This window comes from Pholis gunnellus (assembly GCF_910591455.1).
Source record: "Pholis gunnellus genome assembly, chromosome: 8".
Classification (NCBI taxonomy): Eukaryota; Metazoa; Chordata; class Actinopteri; order Perciformes; family Pholidae; genus Pholis; species Pholis gunnellus.
In genome coordinates this window covers 7,415,938-7,436,283 of record NC_136534.1, presented here as the reverse complement: position 1 = coordinate 7,436,283, position 20,346 = coordinate 7,415,938, and the positions used below count along the sequence as shown (strand labels likewise).

The 20,346-nt window shown below is 45.6% G+C and overlaps 1 protein-coding gene across 3 annotated transcripts in view; it reads right to left on the bottom strand.

The window, feature by feature from the left end:
• Positions 1–17,098, bottom strand: part of rspo2 (R-spondin 2) — a gene marked incomplete at both ends in the record, with an annotated part of 55,140 nt that extends 38,042 nt beyond the window's left edge. For all 3 annotated transcript variants that reach the window (XM_079163890.1, XM_079163891.1, XM_079163892.1), the window contains one exon: positions 16,999–17,098. In XM_079163890.1, the coding sequence (XP_079020016.1) occupies positions 16,999–17,098 (100 nt within the window). The remainder of the gene's footprint in view (positions 1–16,998) is intronic.
• Between the last annotated feature and the right edge of the window lie 3,248 nt (positions 17,099–20,346).

The following is a 20,346-nucleotide window of genomic DNA, read 5'->3' as shown; positions in this document are numbered from 1 at the left end:
CACCTCCCTTGTTCCCTCCTAAATGGCGGTGTAAGCTTACTGCTGCTCCACTTTAGAGGCAAAAAGGGAAAGCTTGGGAGAGAGAAAAGGGCAGATACGGGACAGAGCGGCACTGCAGCCACAAACGGCGAGAGGCGAACAGGCGCTTTCTGGATCTCTGTTCAAACCGTCTAACCATAGGCTCACACTGTGTGGCAGTAAAAGGCAGGAGAGCCGACGGTGTCAGCCCCTCGCACTCAGACTTCAGGCCAGGCGTTGTAGCGTCTCGACATTGTTCAAGCTCGTTAAAAAACTGGTACATGGAAAAATGACATCAAACCGCCCGCTTCTCAGGCCCGTGACTTTATTTGTCATGGAACTGGAAGTTGCACTTAGCTCAAAATGTTTTGAGAAAAAACAGAAGGGGCAAGGGGAGGGTGGGGGGGGGGGGGTACATTGGGCCCGCGCACTGAAGGCACATTTCTGTTCCAATTTAGCAGAAAATATGTTGGACTTGCCTCCAACTCCTTTCCAGCTGGAAATAGTCAGGTTTTTAGGATCCACGTTTTTTTTCCCCCCAGTTTACTTTAACAGATCGTACTGTAAGCACATGTTTATAATTTAGGACAGTCTTGCTGCTTATAATGATTTTGCAGCAGGAGATTGAGCAAGCACATTTGCTGTCAGACATATTAGCTCGGCCAGAGTAATCCTGTGACACAGATCCACCGGGCGAGGCGGGCAGCGCAAGGATTTGAACCCTCACTTGAAAGGGTGGCGGTTTATACAGCGAATGGGTAAAACAGGCAGCTGCGGTTCAAACAGGCAACTGGAAAATGGGGGCCAATTTAAAGCTGCACTTTTTACTGCACAATAAAACAGAAGCTCAAGGTAATTTACTTTGGTGTGATTCAACAGGTTGAGACACATGCAGGTGAGAAAACTGCATTTGACTGAGTCGGGTGACCACATCGCCATCACACAAAGCGCCCGTTGTTACTTTGACATTTTGGGAAACACGCAAATTTTCTTTCATGCTCCGTTAGAATTCAATGAGAAGATCAAGACCATTTTTCGAGAGCAGTAACTTCCTGGAGTCCCTGCTGGTAAAACAGCGAGCTGTCATTTTTGAAACGTTTTTTTGTACGCTAGCTGTATCCCGTTTCCAGTCTTTATGCTATGATAAGCTAATGCGCGGGCTCCAGCTACATGTTTTCCATACAGATGTGAGAGTGGTATCAAATCTTTATATCTAACTCTCAGCAAGAAATTGAATAAGTATGTTTTCCAAAATGTCTTACTATCTTTGAAATGTGACTGCCGTCACTTATTAAAATGCAAAACTATTATAACAGTATCCAAAGTCAGAGTCAGAGAACTGACACAATATTGTTTGTTAGACCCAAAGCTTGCTGACATTAGCTGCCATTAGCCATTATAAGCTACTGTTCATGCCAGACCAAGTAAGGCTGTGACAGCAGAACCCTTAAATGTATTGAAATGAGCAATGGTGCGTTTTACTGCTTATAAACTCAACTGGTAATGTGTAAGAGGAAAAAGTGTTATTTCTTCTCTCAAAAGGTCCTTTAAGTGGATGATTTTGCTGGTGTAGGGTCAAAGTTGCCACCAATTCGGTCTTAGTTTAGCCCACATGAAATCAATTTCTCTGCCATCTTATTCTAACAAGTTGATGAATCTACATTAGCTATCCAGAATGTAACCTGTGCAGTGTGTATTGATACTCTCTGTGCTATCATTTCTGAACCTGCAGCCAGTCAGATTGAGACACTGACAGTGTTTCTGAGTCAATCTGGAAACGCTCTCTGCACCTTTCTCCCATCTGTCCAGCTGAACTCATCCTGGCTCTCACCCCTGCACTCTCTCCAGCTCTACACGAAGACCCTCGCTTAGTTCACTTCCTTATTAACTTCTTTATGATGGATTATGACTTAAATCCCATGTCCTGGGTCAAAACCCACATCTGGATCCCCTGATGTGAAAGAGACCTCATAATTCTTGTTTGAGGAAAATTAGAACTAAAAAGTGACCTCGCTGACCTAATCTCACGGTATGTGCTGCAGTCTTTCTGCCACATTGGATGCACACTTGACACACTTTGACCATAGCAGACATGTGACCGCCGTGGAAAGCTCCATGGTCACACAGGAGGGAAAAACATGAGAGAATAACCTTGATGTGGCGGTCAAGTAACTGCGTCGCCTCTTCACTGTGAGTCGCGGTCCCATAAAATGTTTTACGGTCCAGTCGGGCCACGAAAAACAACGGAATATCTGTTGCAGTCGAGGAAACATAGCTTAAACAATGCGCCGTAACAATGCAAACCTCCAATCGGCTTAAACGTTTCTTCCAGTGAAGGAAAAATCCATTGTAAAAGACAGTTTTTAACACTTTTTTAAAAATAGCCACTGGTGATGCTGCATTTATAGGTCGGCTTTATTTTTGGTGGTGGACTTGATATATTAACGCGCCAGCTATGAAGTGGTTACGACAACAAAAAGTACGTAGATTGCAACACTTCATCCCAGTATAATGCACGAAACATCACACATGTCGTGGGATCGTCCCTGAACCTCTACGCATGCTAAAAGACTAAAACCAAAAGCGTGTCTCTCTTATCTTGTTTTATTTGCTTCCTTTTTGAAAAAAAAATAAACCTGGCACTTCCTGCTGAGTGGCACAGGTCATCACTCGGCATCTGCCTTTGATTCTCTCGACGGTGTGACTCGCTTCATACGCCACGGTTGGTCAGTGCAGGTGCAAAAAGGACTTTACGACACTCGGGAATGGAAGCGCTGTGGGAGTTCATGGATGACTCACGGGGATGGACTTTATCTCTCTCTCTGGGCAGGCGCTGGAAGACGAGCATGTGGTTTACGTTTCTTGCCAGCTCTCCCTCTCGTTTGCCCGTCTTTATTTATTCTTTCAAAGAAAACGGACGATATTCTTGTGAAACGCCCCAGTCATTTTTCGACTCATCTCCGCCGTTTCTCAGCAACTCGCACCATGCCTAAGTGTTGTTCCATGAATGCAACATGATCTGAGATCTGTAGTTTAGCATTTAAATACAGCTGCAGATGGAAATTGGTGGATTTCAAGCCCCACAGCAACTATGGATAAACTAAGCACTTAGATGTATTTTGTCAATATGAAACTTGATAACTATGTCTCAAGAAGTAAGATGACGAAATGATGACATCTGTGTGATTTCTAAAGATTGGACTTGATATATCGTGGCCTCTTTGTCAGTTTTTTTTGCCAAAAACACATTGGCCTTTAGCTGCAAAATCATAAGGAGTATCACAAATACTAGTCTTTAGTCGTGAGAGGCCAGGGATGATGCATGCCACATTTGGAAGTTATTATCTCAACTGTCTGGGAAGTAGTTTGCAAAATACAGTAGGTTTTAGAACTACTTACAACTGATGGATTTGCATTGACCAGGCATTAAAATGAAAGGACCTCAGTAAATATTATAGCAGGAAAGCCGATACATTATTAAAAGTAGGACTTGTAAACAAGGTACGGCGGCAGTGTCAATGATGATCTGGGAAATGTAGCTGTAACATTTGACTTTATTGCGAAATTACTGAATATTTCAAAGCCTTTCCTCCCAAGAAATCCTGTGCCTGACTTTAGAGGACAGAGAAAAGACAACACAGGTGGATGTAAGGAATCTTCGTTATGCCTCATATAAATCTGCTCAGTTCCAAGAAACTGCCTAATTTTCTCCCCAAAGTCTTTGACAGAAACCAAATGAAATACAAACTAAGCCCAAGCAGTGCAAAGTAAGAAATGAGCCCCCCAAAAAAGGGAAAAGTTTGGACCTTTGGAGTATTTCAATATTTACACTCACTCAAATCCACTAAAGCTGTGGGAGAAATGTGTTTTCCCCCAACAGTGAGAAGAAAAGGGAAAAGAGAAAGAGGTGGGTGTTGGAAAAAGGTGGAGTGGCTCCGATTAGCCCACATGTTGGTAATTTATCACACATAAACCTCACACCTAATTTTCACACCTGTAGCTCAACGTGCTGCAAGTCTAGTAATTCACTCGCTCACTCACACACAGACGCCCACACCTCCCACACATACACACACACACACACACACACACATGCTGCTGAGTGGGACCCGGCCATGGGTTTCCCCTCGGTGCTGGAGGAGAATGAGGATCAGTGGAAGTTAGCGGGCATGCTTGGCATATTTGCACCCCGTGTAGCATTGCTCTGTCTCTCCCACCCAAACCCCAGTTCCCTCCCCCTTTCCCCATTTGTCATCACCTTGACTAAACTCATCCCGACTTCCAGCTCACACATCTGAGAAACAGAAGAGCTGGATGCGGATTTTTCATACTTGCCAGAAGGCGCAACATACTGTAGCTGCAAAGCCAGATGGGCGATAGATAGTCATGTTTTCACATTAAAAAACAGATTGTAAACTGACTATCAAATGTTGGTGTAAAAAAACAAAACAGGGTTTTATTACTTCCTGTCACTGATTGACAGTGCTGGAAAAAGAAACCAAATCATTGATTTAAGGGTAATTAGAAAAAGCTGGAGGGATCATTAAGAGGTGAAACACTGATGCTGCGGGGTGGGATCATAAAGACCAGCAGGAGGTGATTTCCCATTTGCACAAGCAGTCCGGATTCTACAGCTGTTCACCTTGTGCTCCAAGATGCTATCGTGGAGTATAAATTTGATCTAGACGCGCCGGAGGCTTAACGCCAATGTAGATACCAGCAACGTTTCATCAACCACGGCCAAAATAACCCCTATTGCTGCGTCGTACATGCTCAGTCAATTCCATCGAGCTGTATTCACTGTATCTTTAAGCCACGCGTCGGCTGGTTTACTACCATAGTACAGGCTGAAAATAACCAGATTTTAATGTGATTTAATTGCAATAGACGGATAAAAAGGATGTCGAAATAATGATGCAGATTTTTTTAAAGTTCACAATTTATGCTTTGTCGTGTCTGTTCACAAGACGACTTTTTTTCAATGTTTGTTTTCTTAAAAGAGTTTGGATCGATCAGCGCTAGGCTACGCTGACATTGTAGCTGCTCCATCAACACACTCAAAATGAGGTCAACTAGACATTACGTAGACGCGACTTTACACCATAGACAGTCTATGGTTCACACACATACATTTATATACATAGAGTTGCCTCTGGTCTCTGTACAAACATGAGGTACTGTCGTAGAGCTCTGGGTGCCAACAGATGGCATGTTGTCCTCCATTTCTGAATCAACAAAGTCTGGAGTTCAGAGACGACAGGAGGAGAACCTTAACGCAGAAAAGCTTTGCATTGACTGTGTTAGTAATCGTGTCACGTGAAAAGTCTTCTTCGCCACTTGGTGTAACCACACTATGAGTTTGGAAGGGGTCTTTTTGAAGAGTGCTCTTATTATTTGACACTTTCTCCAACTCATCCCGGACCCTTGGGAGTCCCTGTGGCTCTTGTTCATATTCACTGATCTGTTGAGCTTTCACATTTGCTGTTTGATGATTCTAATCCTTTGACACACAAGAAGTGCGGAGCTCTACATGTGTTGTTTGTTGGAAATAAATAGAAGAACCAGGTGGTTAGCACGAGCAAAATAGCGAGTTCCATCAACAGAATGGGAAGAAGACGTCACATACTGTTTGACAGACATATGATCTATATGGGAAGTGAAATGCTCTTATGTTGTGTTCACACCGAAGGCGATGCGAATCTTTCACACGAGTAGATTACATACAAAGTCAATGCAAAGACGTGAATGAACGCTAATTTCGCGTTATGCTGTGTCGCCAAAGCCTATCAGCGTTAAGATTCTCCTCCTGTCATCACTGATGTCCTGCCGTTGTTGAATCAGAAACCATCGAGGATAATAATATTGTAGTCGTAGGTGGGCACCCAGAGCTCTACGATACCTGATACAGACGAAAAATTTGTATAAATGTATGTGCATCGCCTTTTTGTCCGTTTATTGCAATTAAATCACAGCTAAATTGTTTATTTTGGGTTCATACAGCTGTAGTAAACCAGTCGACGTGTGGCTTGCTAGATACACCTCGATGAAATCCACGGAACCATGTTATGAACCCAGACAAAATGGCGTTTAGTTTCCCGGGATATCTGGGACTTCCAAGTACTAATCAGAAATAGCGGTTATTTCTTCCATGGTTAATGGCGGAAATTTCCATAGCGATAAGCCACTCCTCCTCTCCGGCACGTCCAGCACGAATGGCGCAAATAAACACAAATGATCCCGCGAGTAACACGAGGCAAAAATTCTCTTCACGTTTGGTGTGAACGCAGCATTAGCATTAAAGATGAGATGAAACTATAAAAAAGTGGGGGAAAAAACAAAACTTGCTACCAAAAACAGCTGCTAACTGCCTCCATCTCCCTTCATACCGATCTCAGGCAGGACGTCTGCTGCAAAGTTCTACCTCGTTAACCCTTTAACAAGACACAAGCTCACACCACTCCTCGCCCGCCGAGCACAAAAGGGAGATGTGAGGTGAGCGCCAGGGTCAAAAGTGGAGTGCACCACAGGGGACAGAAATGGTCTCACTTTCACACATGGTGCCTGCCACAAGAAAACAACAAAAACCCTAAACATCAAAGCCTTATCCCCCCCCTCCAAAAAAAGACTGGGCTGGATCCAATATCTACTTTCGATCTCTCACCGGAAAAGAAGACAACATTGCTTGTTTTCTCGCCTAACTGAAGCCTGTTTCTTACTAAAGGCCACATTATTACTAGATCATTGTGGTGGTTAGAGGGTTAAATATTAGACGTATGCTGATATTGATGCAGTCGCCAGCTGCAACTGTTCCAGTTGTCTTTAATTGTGACCGTGTCTTGATAAATAACTAAGTACAGGCACACAAAGACTTTAGAGAGAGGTTCATCTGAGGTGTTTTTACATGCCTATGATATATAGTTTGTTGCATCTAGCAGCCACCTTCTGCTCCAGCAGGTGTCTGGATAACATCTGGCCTCATGTTCTCACAGCACCACAAAACTGCACCCGAAAAGAGCTGGCACTGCCCGGCATTCTTAACAGAAACCGGATTGTGTTGGCTCTAAAAGGCCACACTCAGCCCTCAGGAGTACACGTTTCTTTAATACAGTGCCCTTTGAGGGAGACTTGGAATAAATGCTTTCATAAAGTATGAGTGGCCTCCACGGGCCAAAATGGAGCACATAAAGCGAAATGAAAACGACGACTGTGGCGCAAAGATAATTTCCTCTCAGTAAAAAGTACAGCCTGTGCTGCTGGGTGTGGAAATGTCGTCTGTTGCCACAACCCCCCCCCCCCCCCAAAAAAAGTGAGCTCTGGTATTCAGGTGAGGTAGAATCTAACGGAGGTGTTAGATGTTGCGATAAAAGGATTTTCTTTTTTTTTTGGATGAAGAAACAGAGACCTGCATCCAAAATCTCTGGGTGGCATGAGGTCACTAAGTGTATCATTACATGCGAGCGACGGCTGCATGGAGCTGTACCCGTCTTGTGCTTACACGCCACAGTGTTTACTGCAAAAAAATAAGCAGCAAATTTGGTTGTCATGTACGCCTCTTCTCTAAACAGTCAGGAAGAAAAATCTTAAATGCGATCTCTTATTCTGCGAAAATTACCCTTCGACCTTTAAAGTTATGTGAGCTCTTTTTAAGAATATACTGCTCTGGCCGCTCATATGCATATGCATATGGCCCCCCTGTGTGCTCTCCGATGATGATAACCAGCCCCGCGTTGTCCATTACACTTCACTACTGCCCATTACTGCACCAACGCAGTACCATCTCTAAAGCCATTAGCTGGTAAACATGTAAACTACATGTGACCCCTGTCTACAGATACCTATTAGTTAGGACTCCTGCCGGTGACAGCTGTTTACACAGCTAAGGCTGCTGCTCCTGAGACCTGGCCCCAGTCCAAATAAAATAATATCCAGTTAAGGAGAAGTCAGCCAAGATGTAATACAAGTGCATAACTAGAGGAGAGGGGGGGGGGGGGGGAGAGTGGAGGAATCTGGAAAATGTTAATGGCCTTTCTTATTCTTTCAAAGCTTTACACATTTTGTTCTAGTATTCGTCTCTACCGCAGCCTTGTTGCATTGTCTGGACCCTAAAACAAGATTAGTGAGAAGCCCTGGTGGAGAGAGAAAAGTCAAAAGCAGCACACCACAATTGACGTCCTTTTTTGACAGAGCACAACATAAAAATGTGCTGCGTTAAAAATCAAAACAAACAGACTGCCGCTCTCTCTTCTTACACTATGTGCGTGGCGTGCGGCCGGAGCCGAGCACAGAAAACATACATGGGCTTAAGTCAACACAGACAACAACAAGACAAACAACGACCACAACCGCACGACAACTGGCTCAGACAGGCACTGCGTTGCGCCGGGGCCCGTTCTGGTGGATATCAGACCCGGTGGTGGAGAAACCTCTCGGTATACAACCCAAACGCATTCAGTGACAGGAGACCTGAAAGCATCGTCCAATGTGCGGGATTGTCATGGTGGCCTCCTTCTCCATCAAACCCTTCACCCTGAGTGGAAGCATCTGCATTTATTTAATTTCCACCCATTTTATTCAGATTTTTCCTTTAATTATTTCACTCATGCAGCCCAACGGCAACAATCATGGAAGCAAAACTGCAAGTTGAAATTGGATTGACAAAACCCACAAAAGGCTGATCGTCAGAGCGAGGTCGCCGTTCAGTCTGTCTGTACTCAGACTGTCGAAATCCAACTTCCTTTGGTAGACTTTGCAGAGCCGAACAGAGACAATCCTGACCTTAAAGATGTTCCAATTTAACAATTATCAATGGATCCAATGACTATGTGTAATATGGAAGGTGCCGCTCGTAGTCTATTCATGTCAAACCCGTTCCGCTCAGCTTTAGTGCGCTTGTGAGCATTTTTTCAGCTCATTGTTTTGGTTTTAAGACCAGCAACTTTACTGTTGTAGTTCAGTCTCAACGATAGCATTACCGTCGTACATTCACAGCGAGATGTGAAAACACATTGGAGAACGCTGCTTTTCCAGCACCAAAATACAAACAACGTTAGTGATTAGCAGGTGATCATAGTTCAACATTAACAGCTAAAGTGCCACATATCCTCCGAGAGTCTGTGGCATTACATTATTATTACAGTAAATATTGGACGTAGATTAGCCTCTCGGCCAGAAACACAACACTACATGAACGCTAACGTTGCTCTGTATCTGCTGAATTTGTAAAAAAAAAAGAAAAGGGAACTGCTTGCTAACAAGTTAGCCATATCAACTTCCTTAGATGATAATATGTCAACGTTGTGTTCAGCTTGTTTCTGCTGCCCCCAAGTGGCCAAGAAATCCATTGATAGGGGTTTAACCGTCCACTGTATATAATAAAGCACTGTTAACGTGGCGCAGGGCTAAGAGTTTGATATCTGGGATGCTAGCAAGTTAGCTAGAAGTTGTGTAAAGACAGACAGAGGAGCTCAGTTATCAAAGATACAGCTCATCAAGACGAGCGTCACTTATTGTGCTGTGAGCTTGAACAACTCTGGCGGGACAAGCGATGCACTTTGCTGCCTTGAGGCAAAATTATTTTGCACTGTAGCTTCAATCATATGATTAGTCTTATTGCTTTGCTCTGATAACAGAAACGTGTATGTCACAGCTCCACCGGTCTGTGCATCCTCTCCTCCATCCTGCTCGTTCTATCCTGACCACATAAATCTTGAGGGTATGACCCTTAAAGACACCCCCCCCACCCCACCCACCACCCCCTCAATCTCAGCCTTACTCTCTCTCCACAGAGGGAGTCGGAGAGACAATGAGCTCAACAGCGAGGCGCAGTAATGACTCCCAGCCTCGTTCCTGATTAAAAACACACCGGGTGCTTCTGCACTCCGCAGGCAGCCATTAAGGCCTTCCCCTCCTCACACCACAGGGCCTGAGAGCTGGGAGATAGAGGAACGAGCCAGCCTCAACACAGCTCCACGCCCAAGAAAACAAAACAAAGAAAACAAACAAAAAAAAATCCAGTGTAAGCCTTACTCACTGTAGCAGTCAAAGCTCTTGTCCCAACTAGTCCTAGGCTAATTCCACGGGCAAGTCTTCATTTAGTCTAAGGGTGCCGAATTACCATCATTAACCACAACATCAGCCAAAAGCAACACAAAACCAAAAACAAAACCTGGCTCCGATACATCAGGGGCGGGGCTAAACTTTCCTGTCACATATTTGCATGTCTTCTAAAGTGTGTTGGGTTTATCTTTCACACTACTTCATCATCACATTGGCGGAAAATTGTAATAAAAACCCAGGGTCCTTATGTTATCAAGATTCAAGTACTGAAGCATATCAATTTAGCTGTAACTCCACAGACGGACACGTCAGAAAGTCCGCGTGCAACAGCGGGGGCGGCTGCACCTTTACCTCTCCGCGTCCATACTTGGGCCGCCAAATTACAGGCGAGCCCCGCAGAGAGACTGTTTATTGCATCTGACCAGCCCACTTCCTGTTCATACCAAAGGCATTGCATGCTGAGCTTTATTTTGATGTGGCGTGTAAGCATAATTAGAGGTCCCATAAAAGCGGGGAGAGGGGGGGGGAGTCGTGTCCATCTGTCGAGTGTTATGGGGTGGGCACGGGGGGGTATAGCGATCGGAGCCCCATGCCTCGCTGTTGTTAGAGCGAGCGGCAGCCATTCGAACAGGCATCGATGCGAACAGCCTTTAGCGCAAAACTGGAGTCGGTGTGTGTGTTTTGTTTTCTGCACACGCCGGGTGCATTCTCTCGAGGGGCCTCCTTGAGTTTCAGATTTCCAGGCCTTGCAGATCGATGCAAAATAGGTACTAGTCGGCACGCACACACACTGACATGGCAAGCCAGAGCAGATACAGAGTGGCCTTTTCCAGAACCATTAGACACTAAGCATCCCTACAAGGGCTCATGGTCCCGCACATCTGACCAGCTCTTCTACAGAATTTAGAGCAGGTGAGAAATCCAATTTATTTATTTTATATCAAATAAGCTCAGTTACCAAGTTGCATGCAAAAGAGTAGTTTAAAGGAAGCACACTATTTACCTTCTTACCGAGAGTTAAATGATAAGTTCAATACTCGCGTCTGCAGGGTAAATATAAAGCTACCGCTAGCAGACGGTTAGCTTAGCTAAGCATGAAGACTGGGAAAGGGGGAAACAGCTAGCCTAGCTTCATGCTACCAACACCTCTATAGTTCAAGAACACGTGTAAAAAAAAAAAAACAGCTATTTGTAGTTTTACATGGTCTCATGTGCTGGACTATTTCTTGGCGGGTAACAGCAACTTCTTGGAATTTTTTACTGGATGCCTGGAAACTATTCCTCCCCAAGAAATAAGACTAGTAAAACAACAAACCGCCATAATACGTCTTTTTTTTGTGTGTTAAACTAACAGGATACAACAGTTAATTAGTGAGTTTCAGAGGCGCAAGTAGGTTGATTTCATTAACTTTGGACAGGGCCAGGCTAGCCGTTTCCCCCTCGCTTTCTGTCTTTATGCTAAGCTAAGCTATCCAGCTGCATATTTACGCCACAGACGGAGAGTAGTTAGCGATCTCCTCATCTCTCACTCGACAAAACTTTGTATTTCCAAAAACGTCCAAAGCTGAGTTTAAGTTTGATTTAGCTACTTTATTTTGTAAACAGCAAAGGAGAAATTGGTACATTTTAACAATTCCCGTGATCAAATTCACTGTGGGGAAAAACACAATGGATGCCTATTGTGCCCATGTCATTACCTCTAAACAGCTCTTCCCTGAATTTGTTCAGAGGTGTGTATTAGTAATGTGAGAGCAAAGTAGTCTGGAAGTGCCTTTGAGTGTAAGCCTGAGGGGCTCCATCTCCGGCTCTGGGCAGCTCTCCTACCTGTGAAGCCCTTGCATGAGTCATTTAAAAAAAAAATGCTCCTTTTGTGTTGTTGTTTTATGCGTGGCACTTAAAAATGATTCCCACATTCGATTTTTTTTTTACGGCCCAATAAACTTGAGAGAATCGGACCAAATTGGCTGGTCATATGTAGTAGCTTCATAAGGAAACGTTTTAAGGTGTAATGGCTTCGGGGGGGGAGTGAGCAATTGAGGCAACGGAGCATGGGTGAGCGTTACAAAATCGCCATCGCGCTCTGGAGGGACACTGCCGTTTTTGTCTGCTGCTCGGGAGTTTCCGATCACCGTGAGGCAATGTGGAGCGTATTATAAGATTCTATTTAATAAGTTCATTTTATTTCACATTTCCGAAAGAAAAAATGAAGTTTTTACAGTGTGGTTAAAAATGTAGCCTGAAATAAGACCATCTGTTTGGCATTGAGCTTCGCCAGCATATGGGATCCTCTGATGACAACGACTGAATCAGAAAGAAAAGAGCTCGCAATGAATGTGACGGATGTGCAAAAGGGTTACAAAACATGCTTTCTAATCCACATGGAACACTGAAACATAAAGCAACACCTAAAGTGATGATAGATGAGTCCCGTGTCCAGCCTCCTTGCCTTGTCCAATTCATTCGTGGGATAAAGGATCTTTTAGCCAGCTCAATTCATTAGGATTAATTGATTATTTTCAGTTACAGGTAAAACCGGAGAACATATTTATCTTTTTTTCTAACGGGTAAAACAGAGAAAAGGGGAAGCAGGTCATCCTCCGTGGTGCCCAAAAGAATCCCTCTATGTCTCTCTCTCTCTCTCTCTCTCTCTCTCCAGTAGAAAGTTCATGCCACTGCATGTTTTTTCTTCCTCTGCTGGGGTTTTTTTTTTTCCGGCAGTGTAGCATGGCATGAGGCGCACTGAGGAGCCTTTCACCGGCTTCATCTGATACCGCTGTGACTCGGAGAGGGAGCCGCGCTACAGGCCAGGATCGACATGCATGGGTTAGTAGGTCAAACAAGGAGCTAGTCTTTCGACAGAGTTCGGAGGCCGGGTCAGACTAATGTGATTTATCAATACGGCGCATAAGCGAATCATTGTCCTTAATGGCCATGATAATCCCCGAGACAGAGCGTGGACGGGATTGGTCGAGGGGTTTCAGGGGGGGGGTGATGTCTTGATTGGAGCATCAGGAACATGCACCTGCAGGGTGTCCGCGTATCTCCCTGTGCTCCTTTTCTCACGCACACACACACATACTTTCACACAGACACACACACACACACACACAGATTTACACTCACGGAGGCTTGGCTGATGGGGCCTGGGAGAGCAAAGACAGAGCTCTGTTCCTTGACGCCGGAGCTCAGGCTCAGGTCAAGACTCGGCTCGCCGTAATCCCTCTCAGGTGATGCTGTTCACATTCAGCCGTTTTCCAGCTGATCTGCTTAAATATGCCTTCCGCATCCCCTAAAAAGCTCCCCCCTCCCCCATACCTCTCTCCTCAACCAGCGCCACCTCCTCCCCCGCTGCCTCAGACCAGCGTTTCCTTTAAGCGATGTGGCGAAAGAAACAAACTCCTTCTGTTTAATGGAATGAAAAAAGAATCACCTGGCCTCGCCTTAACAGACGTATCACCCGCGTGACTTTTTCCGAAGGCGAGGGTGGCAAGGCTGGTTTGAAAAGGCGGCCTCCTCCCCCGTCAGACACCTAATCAGCGCATTACATCGCGCCGAAAGTGTCGCGTTCCAACATTAACACTTACACCACAAACCCGGGACTCTGCGAGCATTCGGCACGCCGAGGCCGGATTTCCAGGGCTCAGAAAGAGAGGCCACTGTGTTCGAATGACTTGTCTGCATCCAACGATGCTGTCATTTTTTTCGAACTCACGCAGCCCAAACGATGCAATTGACATCAGAATTTCCAAATCATCCGATCCTTTCTGCTATAATACCAACAAACCACAAAGTCACTTCACAAGTGTTAAAGAGCATCAATTTTCCACACTTTCTTTTTTATGGGATTCTTTGTTGAAAGACGGACATATTCAGCATCAAATGTTTTGGCGTCAAAGGAGCCACCACACACTCCCTCGCTGCAGACTGCCATCAGCGGTGCAAAGGGTCACGCGTCTCTGACCTCACCTCCCTCCACCCTGCTCGGCTGCATCACTTACATCTAATCGCGTCCGTCCTTCAAAACATCTGGGAACGCCGTCAAAGCAACAGATTACACAGTTGAATATGATCTGAAACATGCCTGGGAATTCAAATTTTGGGGGATTTCTGGGCGGATATGGAAGGGTTAACGGTATCACATGGCAACTTTTTTCTCCCCTCTCGACAGCTATTACCTATTCATTACCTGTTTAAACGTCTTAGGGCCCCACTGTGTGCCTCTCTGTTGCTCCGGGCATGCATTGGTAGTCGAGCCTGATTTTATGTAGTCAGCAGGTGGCATCATTAGCCAGAGAATAAAAATGAAAAGTAATACCCTTGTGTTCTATGATATCATAGAAGGGCTCATTGGCAGCATTTCCTCTGCTTCTAGTGGGCTGGACGGGGGGTAAGGAGGTGTAAATTTAATATGTTTTGTCATCTGTTTTACATGGGGGGAAGTAGAATTCTTCTTTTTATATGTACGTACATGCACAGTTACCTCAGCCAAATAGGAGGCTGGGTCATGCCATGCAGTGAGTGAGCAAGACAAGATCAGGCCAGAAACCACACAAAGATCCCAATCTTGCCTCTACTCACACTTTTCTTCGGGCCCCGAGTCGTACGCAATGACCGTTTTTCTCCTCGACGTGCCCTAATCACAACGGCACCTCCATCTCTCGCACCTCACTCGCTCGTGTGGCTGCACGCGCGCAATATATATCAAGTATATCGATGGCCTAAACTCTTACACGCATGTAAAAATGAAGACATTTGTTAAATGATGCAGGGTGTGTTTTGTCACCCATGAAAAAAAAAGCTACGTCTAAGGGAAGCGGACTGTGGCCAACTTGAGTATTTTTTCTTAACGTGCCTGGGTCTCAGCACTCCTGAGCGGTTTTGGATAGCGCCCCGTGCATGTCAGACGGGGGTTGTGGATAAAGCTGTCACAGGAACCTCGGAGGGGGGGCTAGAAAAATATTCAAGCATTTCTGGGCCTATATTGGACAATGATCTCTTACACATGCTCCTTTCAATATAACCGTGATAAATAAAGGAAGGAAGCAAATACCGAAAACTTGGCCGGCTGCCACCGCTTCCTAGAATGGCACTTTTGGCCCAAAGTGCTGTTTGCCCCCCCCCCCACCCACCCACCCACCCCAAAACACACATGCACGCATGCACACACACACTTCCAACAACACTGTAAGGGCAAAACCTGTACATATTTGCATGGGATTAGTTTGACAAGTGTAACATCCGCTCTGAGCGCTGGAGGGGGGGGGTAACAATGTGTAGCTTATAGTGCTCAGCCTAAAGCTGTTCTTGAGGTCAAATGTGTAAGTTAACCTCTTGATCTCATCCCCATTGGTTTGCCCCCCCCCCTTTCTCCCTCTCTCCTCCCCCCCTTCTCTTTCTCACACACACACCACACGAATAAAAAAAAAAAAAGGCACCTTAAGACAAATGTTGCTGCTTGACCATCCAAAACACCCTCCAGATTTAAGCAGTACCCCACCCCACCCCACCCCACCCCACCCCAAAGAAAGGCTGACCCTACTCGGGAAGATTACAACCCACCTCCTATATACTGTCTAAGATCACACAGTCCTCCGAGAGAGAAACACACGGAGGAGCTGAAAAACGTGTGTGTGCCAGTACCCCGCAGTGATTGCCTGATTATTTGCAGATGGGCAGTGGAGGGCTTGCAGAGTGTGGAGGTTCCCCCTGGCACGCAGCGCATATGATTAAATCTGTGATTGCCTCACAATTTACGAGACACCCCCCCCCCCCCCCCCCCCTCTCTCTCTTTCTCTCTCGCTGACTTTAAATGAGTGGTTCTACTGTACTGAAAAAAAAGTCCGCGACGTAGTCCGCGTGTGCGCAATTGTGACCCATCTCACGGTCACCCCTGCGTATCTTGGCCGTGTGTTATGTCACCGGTGTGTGTGTGTGTGTGTGTGTGTGTGTGTGTGTGTGTGTGTGTGTGTGTGTGTGTGTGTGTGTGTGTGTCGAGGGCTCGGCGGGGGGCACTTTGCTAATCCCACTGTCTCCTCATTCATTCGGAGCATGCTAGTAGTATTTGCAAAGGGACTGATCCCCCCTCCTCAACTCCCGCGCCTCCGCTGCGCGATTGTTATGCGGGTTTCCTACCAACTGTTCAAAGTGGTTATGAGATCAATTAAAACCAGCTTAGGGGATGTGTGCGATTCATAAGTCAGAGGAAGGGGGTTCCGTATCTATTCACTAAATAACTCCGACAATACGAAACCCCCTTTCCCTTTCCCTCTCATAAGCCGCCCGTTCTCTATAGACCGATCCGCACCAGCAGCTTTTTTAGCACTTTCACATGTAAATAATATAGGGAGCCCTTTGTTGGGGGGGCACAACTTCGGGAAGTAGCGTTAATGGCACGTCTGGCAACGCGGTTGAAAATACAATTAGCCGATCCAATGACGCAACGTGTTTTCATATTCACTTTTGGAGAGCCACACGCGTGGCCAATTTTGCGCACATTTTACGCATTAGCTACCGGGCTCTGAAATCGTGTCTTTAAGAGGTTAATAAATCATCAGATACTGCGAGACTACATAGTAGCTTACAGTAAAAAAAAAAAAATGTTTTTAAATTCTAGCAGTGCGAATTTCTGGAATGTTCCCGGATTACAATCTGTGTTGGATCGGCAACTCTCACCTGTGAGGTTTTAATATAAAAAAAAAATCAAACTGAGGTATTCATCAATATTTGATGTAATTTTATCCAGATTTTCCACCCGCTCTGATCGCACGCGGGCGTTTAACAGGATGCGTGAGCAACCTTTTTTCAGGACTGTTGCGGCTGCCTCCCGTGACCCGCACAAACTCTCCCAAAACCATCTGTTAAAGTCCCCCCCCCCCCCCTGGATGGATGCTGCTTTAAGACCTGCGGGCTACAACCCTGTCTTACCTCGTTTGTTTCTCCTCCAGCGGTGCGACGGCGCCTGACAGTTGCTGTACTCCATACAGTTCAATACGATCAGGGCAAATGAGAAGAGTCGAAACTGCATCTGGACGGCGATCTGTTTGTTCGGACTCCAGTCAAAAAAAAAAAAAGAAAAGAAAAGAAAAGAAAATGTGCCGGCGGGGCTCGGGGTTGGATTCTCTGACTTTTGTAATGTCCTCCTCCAGTTTCTCGAGTCGATCCTCGAATGTGTCAAACATCAGACGAGGTGCGACATGTTATCTGGCCGCCGATTGGAATCATTTTATGAAGCGCGCCGATCCTCCAGTCAATAAAAGTGTCCGCTTTGGTGCGCTGCGGGGAGAATGACAAAGGAGGTTACTGTGATCACAGTGTAATGAAATCAACACCTTCCTAAACAGTGATGCGTGAGGTGATAAGTAAGGGGGGGGGGGGGATAAAAAAGAATAGATCTTCTGTGTGTTAATGTGATGGAACAATCACAGATGCAAAGGCAATGCGCGCGGCTCAAACGCCCCTTTCCCCCAAAAAAGAATGAATAAAATAAGCGCAGCCGTGCGTAATAGTCGCCAGGACGCTCCGTGAGATAACGTGTCGGTGTGTACCTTGCATCAGATGAAGTGTAAAAATCCGCTCCGGTCCACTTTTAGGTTCCCTCTGAGTGCAAGTGCGGCTCAGCAACATGCAGCATCCCTCGGTGGTGTGAGAAACTTGTGTCTCCAGAAGAGAACAGAGGTCCGAGGAGGAGGCAAAAAAAAGGTGGTCGCGGTGAAAGCGCGCGGGGGGGGGGGGGGGGGGGGGTCCTTTCTCCCTCTCTGTAAAAAGCTTAGATTCCGTTTTACCTGCGTTTCCCTCACTCGAGCTCGGTCCGGTCTGTGTCCCGTATGCGGTGCGGCGGAAAAACAAACTCACATGTGTCGCGTGCTTTCTTTTTTTTTTTGAGCGGAGAGCGCGAGCCGGTGGGTGAGTCCGCTGAGGCTGAGCGTTGACTTGACTCCCGACTGGTCCTGATGCTTGCTTTCTTTTCTCCTCATATAGAGCCGCGCCGCCGTCACGTGTGGAGACCTCTGGTTTTGGAGACCGTCTTCGTATTTAAGATGTTGAGGATGACATTTAGTGTAGTCTCCCCCCACCTCAAGCCCCCCCACCCCACCTCCCTCCCTCCGCGCACTGGCCGGTGCGAGGTCGCCTCTGGGTCCTAGTGTGCGTAAAAAGCTGGAATCATCCCACAGGAAAAAAAGTTTTTTTATTTGTTTTTTTTAGGGGATATGGGATTGCAGCTTTTTGTGACTTTATTGTAGGCTATTTCAACATCCGGAATATTCCTCTAACTTTTCAAAGGGGATGCCAATTCAGAAAAACAGAAGTACACTGTTTTCTTTTTCTTTCTTTATGGATGGCTAATATGCATTTCAAATTAAAGTGCAGAATCCCATTTCAATTCACATCAAACACATTTTGAAATGATTGAAGTGAGTAATTGCGCCGCAGTCAATCTAACTCTCTGGTTCAGCTCTGTACTGATGACGATAGCCCGATTGAATAATTAGAGGTTCGCCATAAAGGCAATTATCTACATAATGCGCGTAATGATGTGGGCCCGCAAGTCAACCATCCCGTCACGCCTCTTCTATCGCGCACCCGGGACTACTACTCCCCCTCCTCCTCCTCCTCCTCCTCCTCCTCCTCCTCCTCCTGTGAAATGAATGATAATCGGTGGAGGGGCTCTAATTGCTGGGACGTGAATAAAATAAAAGTAAGAGGGTCTCTCACACTGACTGACCCGTGCGACCTCGTCAGAAGGAGACATGTGACGGAGAGGGTCGCGAGGGAAGGACGCGAGAGGGCTGGCTCCCTCCCCTCACTCCCCTCACTCACTCCCTCCCTCAGTGACATTCAAGCGCCGGCTGCTCGTCGATCACAACCCAAGAGATGAGTTGTGTTTTATGGAAGTTAGTGACAGAGGCTCTTAGGACAACAACCAGACAGTAGTCATTTATAAATAAATATAAACTATTATTATTATTTATGGTAATATTTATCAGCAACTGCTCCCCATCCTGGTTAGAATACACGTTGTGAATGCTCTACCCCCTTCAGCCACTAGGTGTGGCACTTAATCTTTTATTTATTTCAGGAAATGATATACATGTGAGAGTTATATCGTCCATGTCAGTTGTTCGTCACCAACCTAGAGTGGAGTAAATCATATCCTTTCATTCAGGATAATATAATTATGTGATGCATAATGAGAAGTGTTTTTAACCTCAAGTCTGGTGGCATCTCAGAGATTCTACAGACCTCCCCATTTAATATTACAAAATGTCATTTTACATGCTGGTTTTACACTTTAAACACCAGAGAAACCAGAAAAAAAAAAAAAAAAAAAGATTTCTATCCTCAGGCAGTAAAACATACAATCACTCAAACACACAAGTTCAAGTTTCCATTTCGTCACTGCAACTGATTGAAAAAAATATGCGGGGGGAAAACCTCGAACAGTATGTAAAGAAAAAAGGAAGGATGGTGGTGGTTTCCCTGCCAAAACCTATAGTGACCTTTGTCCTGACTTTGTTTATTATTTATCCAGAGAGCAGTGACAGACATTGTGGTCAGGAGGGCTGTTAGCCGCAGGCAGTGCCTTCGGTTTGGAGTCCTCTCTAAAACAACATCAGAGAGTGCACGGTTAAGGTGAACGTGATAATTTAGGCCTCCAGCACTTTTATTTTCATGATGTGTCATGGAGAAGGGGGCCGGTAAACCAATCACTTTATTCTCTCCATCCCTCCTCTCTCCTTTCCTTTCCTCCCTCCCTTTTCGTTGCAGTTGCACATAAGTGGGGGTGACGTCAGCATTTGGATGGTCTGGCTCGGAGCCCTCGGTGCCATAACGCCAATGAGGGGGAGCTGCTACGCACACCCCGTCCATCAGGGATCCAGACCGGACCGTCTGCAGCGTGGGTTCCTGTCACAGCTTACAAGGTAAAAGAAGAAAAGAATACAAGTTCCAGGCCACAGTGGTCGTCTTGAATCTCGAAAAATGTCGAGGAGAGGAAGAGCGTGTGGCAAACTGGGAAAGTTCAAGTTATACTTAGCAACGTTCCACGTTTGTGGCTCCAAAATGGAAAGAGGCAAAACAATTCAATGTCCAGAAAGAATTGAACATGACATTCACAAACAAAGCTGACACATTACAGCTCACACGTAAATACACTATTGTATTGTCTCCATGAATCTACTTGTGTCTCACACTAAAAGGTCCATTTAGCCACTGCTCTGGAGCGTGAAATAGAAAAAATATATATATATATGGACATTTAAACATCTACAAGAC